The sequence below is a fragment of the Xenia sp. Carnegie-2017 genome, unplaced genomic scaffold (assembly GCF_021976095.1).
Source record: "Xenia sp. Carnegie-2017 unplaced genomic scaffold, XeniaSp_v1 HiC_scaffold_13, whole genome shotgun sequence".
In the NCBI taxonomy this organism is placed as follows: Eukaryota; Metazoa; Cnidaria; class Anthozoa; order Malacalcyonacea; family Xeniidae; genus Xenia; species Xenia sp. Carnegie-2017.
This window is the reverse complement of record NW_025813436.1, coordinates 1,052,411-1,064,510: the sequence shown is the minus strand read 5'-3', so window position 1 is coordinate 1,064,510 and position 12,100 is coordinate 1,052,411. Positions and strand designations below refer to the sequence as shown.

At 30.4% G+C, this 12,100-nt stretch overlaps 1 protein-coding gene across 12 annotated transcripts in view; it reads left to right on the top strand.

Annotated features, from left to right (window-relative positions):
* The window catches only part of LOC124453273, a 23,908-nt gene extending 13,782 nt beyond the window's left edge, over positions 1-10,126 (top strand). For 2 of the 12 annotated variants that reach the window (XM_047004059.1, XM_047004063.1), the window contains 13 exons: positions 3,559-3,815; positions 4,616-4,733; positions 5,236-5,277; positions 6,105-6,146; positions 6,446-6,481; positions 6,975-7,016; positions 7,313-7,348; positions 7,835-7,876; positions 8,173-8,208; positions 8,697-8,738; positions 9,033-9,068; positions 9,453-9,488; positions 9,646-10,126. In XM_047004059.1, coding sequence (XP_046860015.1) covers positions 3,559-3,815; positions 4,616-4,733; positions 5,236-5,277; positions 6,105-6,146; positions 6,446-6,481; positions 6,975-7,016; positions 7,313-7,348; positions 7,835-7,876; positions 8,173-8,208; positions 8,697-8,738; positions 9,033-9,068; positions 9,453-9,488; positions 9,646-9,746 — 866 coding nt within the window. In that variant the 3' untranslated portion in view covers positions 9,747-10,126. Of the gene's footprint in view, positions 1-3,558; positions 3,816-4,615; positions 4,734-5,235; positions 5,278-5,576; positions 5,612-6,104; positions 6,147-6,445; positions 6,482-6,974; positions 7,017-7,312; positions 7,349-7,834; positions 7,877-8,172; positions 8,209-8,696; positions 8,745-9,032; positions 9,069-9,452; positions 9,489-9,645 lie in introns of those variants that run through there. The other 10 variants (XM_047004072.1, XM_047004081.1, XM_047004089.1 and 7 more) reach the window with 10 other exon arrangements.
* The last annotated feature ends 1,974 nt before the right edge of the window (positions 10,127-12,100 follow it).

Genomic DNA, 12,100 nt, shown 5'->3' with positions numbered 1-12,100 from the left:
GTACCTGAATACAAATCAGAGGACTGGCGACTTTTTATCGACAGCAGCAAAAGGTCCTTGAAATGTGTGTTGTTACACAATGGAAATCAATTTGCATCTGTGCCATTGGCACATTCGACAACATTAAAAGAACAGCATGAAGCAATTAAGTACGTCCTAGAAAAAATTTCTTATGACCAACATAAATGGCTGATTTGCGTTGACTTAAAATGGTCAACTTCTTGCTTGGTCAACAGTCTGGATTTACCAAATACCCATACTTTTATGCCTCTGGGATAGTAGGGATCGTACTCATCATTACGTGAAAAAGAATGGCCAGTACGTGAAGAGCTTGCAAGTTGTAGAGCAAAAAATGTGATAAACAAGCCTCTAGTTGACAGGGGACGTATTTTATTTCCTCCACTGCACATAAAGTTCGGTTTGATAAGGCAATTCACTAAAACTTTGGATAAAGATGGACGGTGTTTTCAGTTTCGTTGTAAAACCTTCCCCAATTTGTCAACTGAAAAATTAAAAGCTGGTATTGATCCCGAAAATTTGGCTCTTTAAGCGATGAGCAAGGAGAGCGCTTTCACCATGACTTAAGAGAAAGGTGATACATGGTGATGATGGCGGACTACTGTTGGAATTTAAAAAAAGATGTGCAAGCACCAAAACATTCGCGACAATCAAAAAAAACGAAAATTTAGACCGTAATAATGCAAACATTAAGTTTTCATTTTTAGTTACATGTACTGTACATGAAGTGTACATGATTCTTTCTTGGAATACTGAAATTTTATCATAAAAACTGACATTTTGTTTTGAAACATCTTGAAAACATGTAAATCTTGAAAACATTGTTTTGAAAAAATATAACTAAAGTTGCATAATTTTAAATTCAAATTTTCAAAAAAATTTGACCTCCGAGAGCAAAATGAATGTTATTTCTAGATTTAGCATAGCAAAAATATAGTAAATCAGTCAAAAAATATCAGACACCTTTTAAAAAGTTTCTTTTTGTTGACCAGTGTAATTCTACGATCGACAGTATACATTGCCGATTTTTTGTTACTTTGCTAAAGCGTTTTTAATGCAATATTTCAACTAATGTAGCCTATTATAAAAACATTGTTTATTTTAACAATATATATGTTATGTTAATGTTGAACAAGACAAAATATTAAGAGGTAGCTAAGAGACAGTAAAAAAAGGGTACGCTTCGTTGAAAATGAATTTTTATTTAATTATGTACAAAAGAAAACCACTTACACTTCACGACGAAGATAAACGAAAAATAATTTAAAAAATGCGCATTAGAAGATATATAAACTCTATAGCATCCATGCTGAAATATCGATAAGTATGGAAAGTACGAACAAAGCACGTCAGCATTATATTTTACTTCGTTCCAACATCCAGCCGGACATTACCCTCTTTCGACAAATTTATACAAAGCTTTCAAATTTGATATGTTACACATTTATTGATCCAATGAAAACCTCTTTGGAAACGTACATATGTAATGATCAAAGAAATTAGCAGCTATATGGCGACATAAGCGGCGTAGAACGACAAAAGAACACTGTGGTTTATTTTTATAAAATACGAATGTTAGTAAAGACCATCTGTTTTAATTGTTTGCACAAAATGTCAATGAGTATTTTACAACATTTTGCAATCAGATAGACATAACAGTTCAAAATTCAATTTTGAGAAAAGTCAAGCTATTAGGTAGCCTGATAGTGCCAATAATAGGAATCAAAAAATGAAGTATTACAAGCGGTTCAACTTAGATCAGAGTTGACTGGCAAATAATTCACAAACTAGTTGAAACAGTAAATTTAGGATAAATACAGCGCACTGGAAAGTTAGCCAATAAAACATGATATCTGGTGTACCAGCAAGAATGCGCTCCAAGATGTCTCACAGAGATATCTACAAAATTTCGAGAGATTTAATATGTTTAAAGACCATGAATTTAAACTCTATGTTGGTTATAGCGCTAAACAAGTCGCTTCCTCAGTAAGATCAGTGCCATGTAGATTAGAAGAATTAGAGGAATACACATTGAAAAGATGACAGCCTAAGTGTTTGCACAACAGTTTCAAGTGTTGAACATCGAAATGATATGTAGAGAAAAACATAAATTTTTATTCCTGTTTGGTTATTATAACTACTTACATGCAAATAAACTACACGAAATACCAACAAAACTGATTGTCTCCTGTCATGTTCTGAAAAGAAACATTAGCATTTTACGAAAGACCCATATTTTAATTAGAAATTACATGATTATGCAGATAAAAATGTTTTTTGCATAAATTTTAATGAAAAATTGAAATGGAACACTATTAATGATATTTATTGCAGAGAGATTACGAAATGCGTTGCTTTGGTGAGATTATCTAGACAGTTTGAGGCACAAGACGTGTCAATTAATATGTAGGACTCTTTTTTTTTGCTATTTATATCATTAAAATGTATGGTTCGATGAGTAATCGTGCGAGCATTAAAAAGCGTTTTAAAATTCAAAAACGAGTTTTTCCCGTCATTATACTTGATCAAATTATGAGGTAAAGCAAAGAATTTGTTTAAAGCATCAGTTTGTAGCCCATGAAAAAAATCTTAACAAACGCAACAATTAAGGCAATGAATATCTTTTATGATGTATAATAGACAATCTCAGAGGATATATCACAGAAATCCCCAGAAATAATTTGTCTACTTAAACATATATACTTAGAAATAATGATAGAAAAGTTTTGGTTGGTAAACCAAATACCGAATTTATGCAAATATCTGTCTTGTACTAAGGATATTTCACATGGAATAGTCTTCCCAACAATATTATCCCCTCGCTTTAATTAAAGGAAAATTTGATTGTTTTTTTTATATAATGCAGTCGAACCCATGTCTTTTCGTTTACTGTTTCCAGAAGTACAAAAACAATTAGTGAAATGGTCACTTCTGTACTATCGTACATACTTTTTATGTCTCTAGTAGAAATCCAACTGATTTTGTCATTGGCATTTTACAAACAGTCTTTGCATCCCTAAGATAAATATATATTGAGAAAATCACCACTCTGGTCGAATGTCAATTTTGCATAAATCAACAACTAGTCTTGGAAGAGATTGAATTTTTTAATTTCAAAGAAATAATTACGTGAAACAAAAAAGACCTTTTTAATTTACTGTAATCATGCATTGTTTAAAAGTGATTGACATGGTTTTGTTGACATACAATGGATTTTTTTACCTAGCTTCCTCCAAAACACGTTTTTAACTGTATTTTGTCATTTTGACATTAGAGCTATGTCGACACTGCCATTTCAGGCGGGTTTCGATTGAGGACTTTCTTCCCAGATTAAGGAATTTGCACATATACCCTGTTGTTTGTCATGGTTATTTTAACCCAAAACAACTGAGGTCAATTCCAATAAATGAAATGCATACAAATTTTTATGCAGGTCTATGACTTAAATATAATTTGAAGAAAATTGTAGTTTCAAAAAACGAGAGTGTTGTTAAAAAAAATAAAACAAAATTTCTTTACTTGCTTAAAAATATCTTTTAGGAAAATACATTTACATTGAGACATCAAGTCCCCGTGTGCTGGGTGATAAAGCATGGTTGGTTAGCAACTACTTTAATACAACAACCAAATGTTTTACATTTTGGTATCATATGTATGGATCAACAATTGGCTCTCTTAACATATACCAACAATACATGGGAGGAAGATTAAAGCTGTTGTGGACATTAGTTGGCAATAGAGGAAATCAATGGAACAGAGGTCAAGTTACAACCAAATTTACCGAAGCAAAAACGAGGGTGAGTATTAATAGCAATGTTCTCAAACTCTGCATAACAGAGTACCAAAACACTTAGTTTCAACATTGGAAGATTATTTGGATTCCTAAAATGGTTGGGCTGGAGATGAGAACATAAACAGTTACAAGAAAAATTTTCAATTGTTTGTTCACAGTTCACAAATAATTTCCCTTCCTTAACTCTTCAACACGTTAAATGTTTGGCTGTAGCCTTTCCCCAGAAAATCATTTTTCTATCCCTTTTAAAAGTTTTTTTTTATCTTGTAACGTCTTTTAAATATTAAATGCTGATGTAGAATTATAAAGGAGTATTAATGTCTTAGAATGTATATCCATGTCACAAATGTTACAAATTTATATCCCTTTAAGCCACGTGTCTCCAGACCAAAATTTCGTTTGTTCTCAATAAAACATTGCAAATCAAATTTTTTGGCTGCCCTTTGTGTTTTCAAAAACATCGTTCTTACTTTTGTTCAACACATTTTCTACCCACTTTCTATTAAAACATCAAACAATCTTTTTTAGCAACTAAACTTCATTTTGCATGTATTTATTCACCTATGATTTCAAGACTCAGTGCAATTATAGATTCAAACTGCTCATTTGGCAATGAAAAGCGAAAAAAGGCATATATCTGACATTAAATTACTAAAGTGCATAATCAATTTTGAGTACACTTTGCATACTACCTTGTAAAAGTTCGAATATGCAAAAAAGTTAACAATGTCTATCTGAATCACCGTACAGCATTTTATCTTGCTAAAAACTTAGTAAAAAAATGCTTAAAAGCTTTTTTTGTAGATCATCGTTGAAGGTGTTCGTGGCTCCAGATTTAGGGGTGACATAGCTCTAGATGATTTTGTTTTTCTTAGTGGTTCATGTGATATCCATCCCACCTATGCCGAACCACGTTTTATGGGTAAGTTATTTTATATAATGATGAGTGTTGTTGGATTTACTACGAAATTACTTGATTTTTAAGAAGTAATTCTCGTATTTTCTATAAAGAAAAAAGAACTGCAATGGTTTTTGTTGATGTATAAATAAAATTTTAAATAAATTTTAGTCGTTGTTAACCAGTCAAATTATCCCTAAACAACAAATGAAAACTAGCGCAAATCTGAATAAAAAAACGGTTTCAGAAAAAAAGCTTTGACTTTTACGGAAAACATTGTTTTTTAAAGAGTTAAAACATTTAATGAACCTAGTTTTGTCTTTTTTCGTTGTAGCAATTGCTATGAACATTGTAACCATGCAACATTCTTGCACACAGGTTTTAACAATTCCTTATAGTTATCAAATTTGTTAACTTTTGAATCAAAAAACTCATTTTTATCAACAATCTTATTACACAGTCGTATAGAGATGACGCATGTTCCTTTTACTTTTAAACGATTTTCTATAAAATTTCAATTTTATAGATACTACAGCAACCATTTCCCCAACTCCGATGATTTCCTACGGCAAGTATATATAAGAATTTAAAAGAGCTTATTCGTTACTCTTTTCAACTCGTGTTTCAAATGAAAGACATACGTCTTTTAATTTTATCATTTAACCATACCTTACCCTCGTGCAATGATCTATTATGGCACGAGTTTCTTATTTTGTGAATCTTTTTTAAAAATTTTTAATCATTGGAGGTTTGCTTGTTAAAAACAAAAGAGTTGTTTTCATTTTTTTGTACTAACTTCCTATTTAAGAACAGAATTAATTGACATGTGAAGAGTCTCCTCAAACGCGTTTATTGTTTGTTTTCCAGTTATACCTGATTTCAATAGTACGATTGGGGAATTGGTAAGAATTTTACCTTTGAATTTTTTTAAGATTTTTGTTTTTAATAAATAATAGCCTAAAGTTTCTTTGGTAAAAATAAGGATAAAATGATGAATGGTTTTGTTTTGACGTATAAATAAAGTTTTTAATAAATTTCAATCGTTCTTAACTAGTCAAATTATCCCTAAACAATAAATAAAAACTAGCACAAATCCCAATAAAAGAACGATTTTAGCAAAAAAGCTTTGACTTGTACGTAAAACATTGTTTTTTAAAGAGTTAAAACATTTAATGAACCTAGTTTTGGGTTTTTTCGTTGTAGCAATTGCTACGAACATTGTAACCATGTAACATTCTTGCACACAAGTTTTAAAAATTCCCTATAGTTTTTAAATTAGTTAACTTTTGAATTAAAACACTCATTTTTATCAACAATCTTATTACACAGTCGTATAGAGATGACGCATGTCCCTTTTACTTTTAAACGATTTTCTATAAAATTTCAATTTTATAGATACTACAGCAACCATTTCCCCAACTCCGATGATTTCCTACGGCAAGTATTTATAAAAATTTAAAAGAGCTTATTCCTTACTCTTTTCAACACGTGTTTCAAATGAAAGACATACGTCTTTTAATTTTATCATTTAACCATACCTTACCCTCGTGCAGTGATCTATTATGGTACGAGTTTCTTATTTGTGAATCTTTTTTAAAAATTTTTAATCCTTAGAGGTTTGCTTGTTAAAAACAAAAGAGTTGTTTTCATTTATTTTGTACTAACTTCCTATTTAAGAACAGAATTAATTGACTTGTGAAGAGTCTCCTCAAACGCGTTTATTGTTTGTTTTCCAGTTACACCTGATTTCAATAGTACGATTGGGGGAACTGGTAAGAATTTTACCTTTGAATTTTTTTAAGATTTGTGTATTTAATAAATAATAGCCTAAAGTTTCTTTGGTAAAAATAAGGATAAAATGATGAATGGTTTTGTTTTGACGTATAAATAAAGTTTTTAATAAATTTCAATCGTTCTTAACTAGTCAAATTATCCCTAAACAATAAATAAAAACTAGCACAAATCCCAATAAAAGAACGATTTTAGCAAAAAAGCTTTGACTTGTACGTAAAACATTGTTTTTTAAAGAGTTAAAACATTTAATGAACCTAGTTTTGTCTTTTTTCGTTGTAGCAATTGCTACGAACATTGTTACCATGTAACATTCTTGCACACAGGTCTTAACAATTCCCTATAGTTTTTGAATTTGTTAATTTTTGAATCAAAAAACTCATTTTTATTAACAATCTTGTTATATGGTCGTATAGAGATGATGCATGTTCCTTTTACTTTTAAACGATTTTCCATAAAATTTCAATTTTATAGATACTACAGCAACCATTTTCTCAACTCCGAAGATTTTCTACGGCAAGTATTTATAAAAATTTAAAAGAGCTTCTTCGTTACTCTTTCAACTCGTGTTTCAAATGAAGGACATACGCCTTTTAATTTTATCACTTACCAATACCTTACTCTCATGCAATAATCCATTATGGTACGAGTTTCTTATTTGTGAATCTTTTTTAAAAATTTTTAATCCTTAGAGTTTTGCTTGTTGAAAACAAAAGAGTTGTTTTCATTTTTTGTACTAACTTCATATTTAAGAACATAATTAATTGACTTGTGAAGAGTCTCCTCAAACGCGTTTCTTGTTTGTTTTCCAGTTACACCTGATTTCAATAGTACGATTGGGGGAGCTGGTAAGAATTTTACCTTTGAATTTTTAAGATTTGTGTATTTAATAAATAATAGCCTAAAGTTTCTTTGGTAAAAATAAGGATAAAATGATGAATGGTTTTGTTTTGACGTATAAATAAAGTTTTAATAAATTTCAATCGTTCTTAACTAGTCAAATTATCCCTAAACAATAAATAAAACTAGCACAAATCCCAATAAAAGAACGATTTTAGCAAAAAAGCTTTGACTTGTACGTAAAACATTGTTTTTTAAAGAGTTAAAACATTTAATGAACCTAGTTTTGGGTTTTTTCGTTGTAGCAATTGCTACGAACATTGTCACCATGTAACATTCTTGCACACAGGTTTTAAAATTCCTATATTTTTAAATTTGTTAACTTTTGAATTAAAACACTCATTTTTATCAACAATTTTATTACACAGTCGTATAGAGATGATGCATGTCCCTTTTACTTTTAAACGATTTTCTATGAAATTTCAATTTTATAGATACTACAGCAACCATTTCCCCAACTCCGATGATTTCCTATGGCAAGTATATATAAAAATTTAAAAGAGCTTATTCGTTACTCTTTTCAACTCGTGTTTCAAATGAAGGACATACGTCTTTTAATTTTATCATTTAACCATACCTTACCCTCGTGCAGTGATCTATTATGGTACGAGTTTCTTATTTGTGAATCTTTTTTAAAAATTTTTAATCCTTAGAGGTTTGCTTGTTAAAAACAAAAGAGTTGTTTTCATTTTTTGTACTAACTTCCTATTGAAGACACACTTAATTGACATGTGAAGAGTCTCCTCAAACGCGTTTATTGTTTGTTTTCCAGTTACACCTGATTTCAATAGTACGATTGGGGGAACTGGTAAAAATTTTACCTTTGAATTTTTTTAAGATTTGTGTTTTTAATAAATAATAGCCTAAGGTTTTTTGGTAAAAATAAGGATAAAATGATGAATGGTTTTGTTTTGACGTCTAAATAAAATTTTAATAATTTTCAATCGTTCTTAACTAGTCAAATTATCCCTAAACAATAAAAAAACTAGCACAAATCTCAATAAAAGAACGATTTTAACAAAAAAGAAGCTTTGACTTGTACGTAAAACATTGTTTTTAAACAGTTAAAACATTTAATGAACCTAGTTTTGTCTTTTTCGTTGTAGCAATTGCTACGAACATTGTTACCATGTAACATTCTTGCACACAGTCTTAACAGTTCCTATAGTTTTTGAATTTGTTAATTTTTGAATCAAAAAACTCATTTTTATTAACAATCTTGTTATATGGTCGTATAGAGATGATGCATGTTCCTTTTACTTTTAAACGATTTTCCATAAAATTTCAATTTTATAGATACTACAGCAACAATTTCCCCAACTCCGAAGATTTTCTACGGCAAGTATTTATAAAAATTTAAAAGAGCTTATTCGTTACTTTTCTCAACTCGTGTTTCAAATGAAGGACATACGTCTTTTAATTTTATCACTTACCAATACCTTACTCTCATGCAATAATCCATTATGGTACGAGTTTCTTATTTGTGAATCTTTTTAAAAATTTTAATCCTTAGAGTTTTGCTTGTTAAAACAAAAGAGTTGTTTTCATTTTTTGTACTAACTTCATATTTAAGAACATAATTAATTGACTTGTGAAGAGTCTCCTCAAACGCGTTTCTTGTTTGTTTTCCAGTTACACCTGATTTCAATAGTACGATTGGGGGAGCTGGTAAGAATTTTACCTTTGAATTTTCTTTAAGATTTGTGTATTTAATAAATAATAGCCTAGAGTTTCTTTCGTAACAATAAAGATAAAATGATGAATGGTTTTGTTTTGACGTATAAATAAAGATTTTAATAAATTTCAATCGTTGTTAACCAGTCAAATTATCCCTAAACAATAAATAAAAACTAGCGCAAATCTTTTCTACGAGTTTCCTATTTTTGAAGCTTTTTTTATAACTTTAAATCCATAGACTTTTGCTTGTTAAAAACAAAAGAGTTGTTCTAATTTTGTTATACAAAGTGCATACCAGTTTTATTTAACGTACATGCAGAACTTAAAATATAATGACAATTGAGAGACAATATATATGTACTGTTTGTTCTACAGCCACACCTACCTCAACAAGCACAAGTGGTGCAAATGGTAAGGGTCGTACTTTTAAATTTGGTTATATAAACATTTAATTAATGTGTAAAAATAATTTAAGTGTGTGTATGTTACTTAAAGCTCTGGTCGTTTTAGAAAAGTTCAATTTAGTTATTATTTTAAAACAATTCCTCGAAATTTATTTCTTTTTTAGTGTCGGGAATCAACATCTGTTCTGTTTTATTAATCAGTTCAATAGGACTGTTGTGTCTCCAAACTATCCTAATGGCTCAGGAAGTAGGACCTGTACTTTGAAAATACGGCAGCCCCTAAAATTTGCAGTGAGGTTTAATATCTTAATTATTAACCTGGCCGTGTTGAATTTATTGATAATTCTTTTCCTTTTCCTTATGTAAATTTTGTGAAAAGTTCGCGTGAATGCTCAATACAACAAAAATTTTAACACATGCAAAATAGAACATAATCTACAAATAAGTTTTAATGTAACCGAAATTCTCAAATATTTAAAATAATTATTCGTAGAAGTAACTCTATGCTAACCATAGTGCTCTTTGAATGATTAACAATCGTCGCACAAAATATTAGGAAAATTCTCCGTACCAAAAAAGATGCAGTCAATTCTTTTAAAACTGTATAATAAGTGTGTAAAGGAAAATAAAACATGGTTGCCATAACAACGCACAGTTCATATTTCTAAAGTTCGAGTGTTTATGAAGCAAACTAGGGTTGTAAGTGAAGACTTCTTGAAACACTCGAATTTCCGGTTAACTGTAGGGGCCTTATTACTCATTAAATTTGTGTTGTTTTTAGGATTGCATAAGTTACTGGAAACCAATTAGTCAACTCGTTTTGTTTATTTTGTTGTGAATAACCCATCGATATTGAAATGCATTTACAATGACTTCAGCAAAGTTTCACAATTTAAAGATTTTAATGTCTGTTGCATTACAATGACATATTTAGGCCAGTGATCTGTGTTTATTCCTTTTTCTTTAACAAGAGCGCGAGCAATTAGTGACGAAAGTTTTGCGAAGCAATCGTCGTTTATCTACATACATACAAACAAGACGTTATGAGGAAAAATGCATTACTTATCTTGTCTTTTGTAAAAGTGTTCAGTTGTAAAAAAATTTCCTCTTACACGCTTTGTACTTTAAATTATTGTAGCAAACTCTATGATTGAAAACACATCGCCAGTTTTGTGTCCATTGTTTGGCTTGTAACTTACTAACTAAGTGACTGTAATTATGTATTGCACAGCACTTGTGTATGGGACAGGTTGTTAGATGGTGTTACGTCAAATCATACCTGCGGCTTTTCGGCATTCAATACCCCGCTGATTTTTAAAAACGGAAATTTTCATGTGAACTTCTCTTCTGATAATATTGTATCTCGACATGGTTTTCTCTTGACATTAAGGGTCATCGATTTTTACAAGTAAGATATGTTTTCTATGTATATCAATAATATATACACCAGTATATTTATATTTTTATATGACTTTTTAAACATTTAACTATGAGGTGTCTTCTTTGCGTTTGGGTAAATATCACAAGCACATACTTTATGTTATTGATAAAGGAATCCAACCATTGCTCAAAAAATGGTGAACTGGAAAACTAACGGGATGTTTACAAGATCCCGGCTAAACGGGAGTCAGTAAGGCGTGAAATAATTTGAAGGCATTGAAAAAAAGGCAAAACTTTAAGCAAAAATTACAACTGTTTGTTAAACGCCACAAATCATTCTTGCTGAAATTCATAAATTAAGCCGAATTGGTTATTGTAATTTTAAATGTTTTGCGTAGTTATTAACTCAGAATAATGTAAAATTTCCGGTGAAAATTTATCTGAGACGAGTTTTGTATTGTGTCCATTTGCCTAAATCATTTAACGCTTGGCTAAATCACGGCTACCCGGGCTCACGAAATCAGCTCCTAATACAATTTGAACAAGTTTACTGCTCTTGCTTTTTTGAAATCATTGTGGATTTAATCAATTTTCAAATCCGATGTACTATGCTCTTGGTTTTATGTGTTTTGGTGTGCTAAAATGAAATACGTCCAGATAAAATTTCTGATTAAATTTCTACATTTTTATACATCATTCAGTAAAACAAGTTCAAAGTACGTCTATTTTTTTGTTCTTTAAGTTTACGTATTTTGTCAACTGATAGTACCAATTCGTTACACAGTTTTAAAGTTCAAACATCTGAGTGTTTGGTGAAATATGTAGTGTTTAGCATATAGTACCATTATAGAGTTATAATTCATAAAAGATAAAAAAGTTTCTCCGGATTTTAAATGATTTTTATTGAGCTTTCGACTCGTTGCTTCGAGCCTTCATCAGAATGAGGATATTAATTTACACGTGCTTTTTTAGCTTGGAGACGTTTAGAGCGTCTAATTGGATTAGTGGGTGGATTAATGTGATTGGATGGGGTGAAATGCGTTGCCATGGGTTTTGGTGTATTGTTAATATGATTGGTGTTAGTAATATTAGAGTGTAGTGTTTTAGTTTTGGTGTTGTTTGTAGTTTTTTTGTTCGTTTTCTTTAGTTGTGAGTATATGATGGGTATGTCGATATGTCTGTTTATTGTGTCGTTGTCTTTACTGTACCAAGCTTCTTTAAATTCGCGTGCGTGTTTAG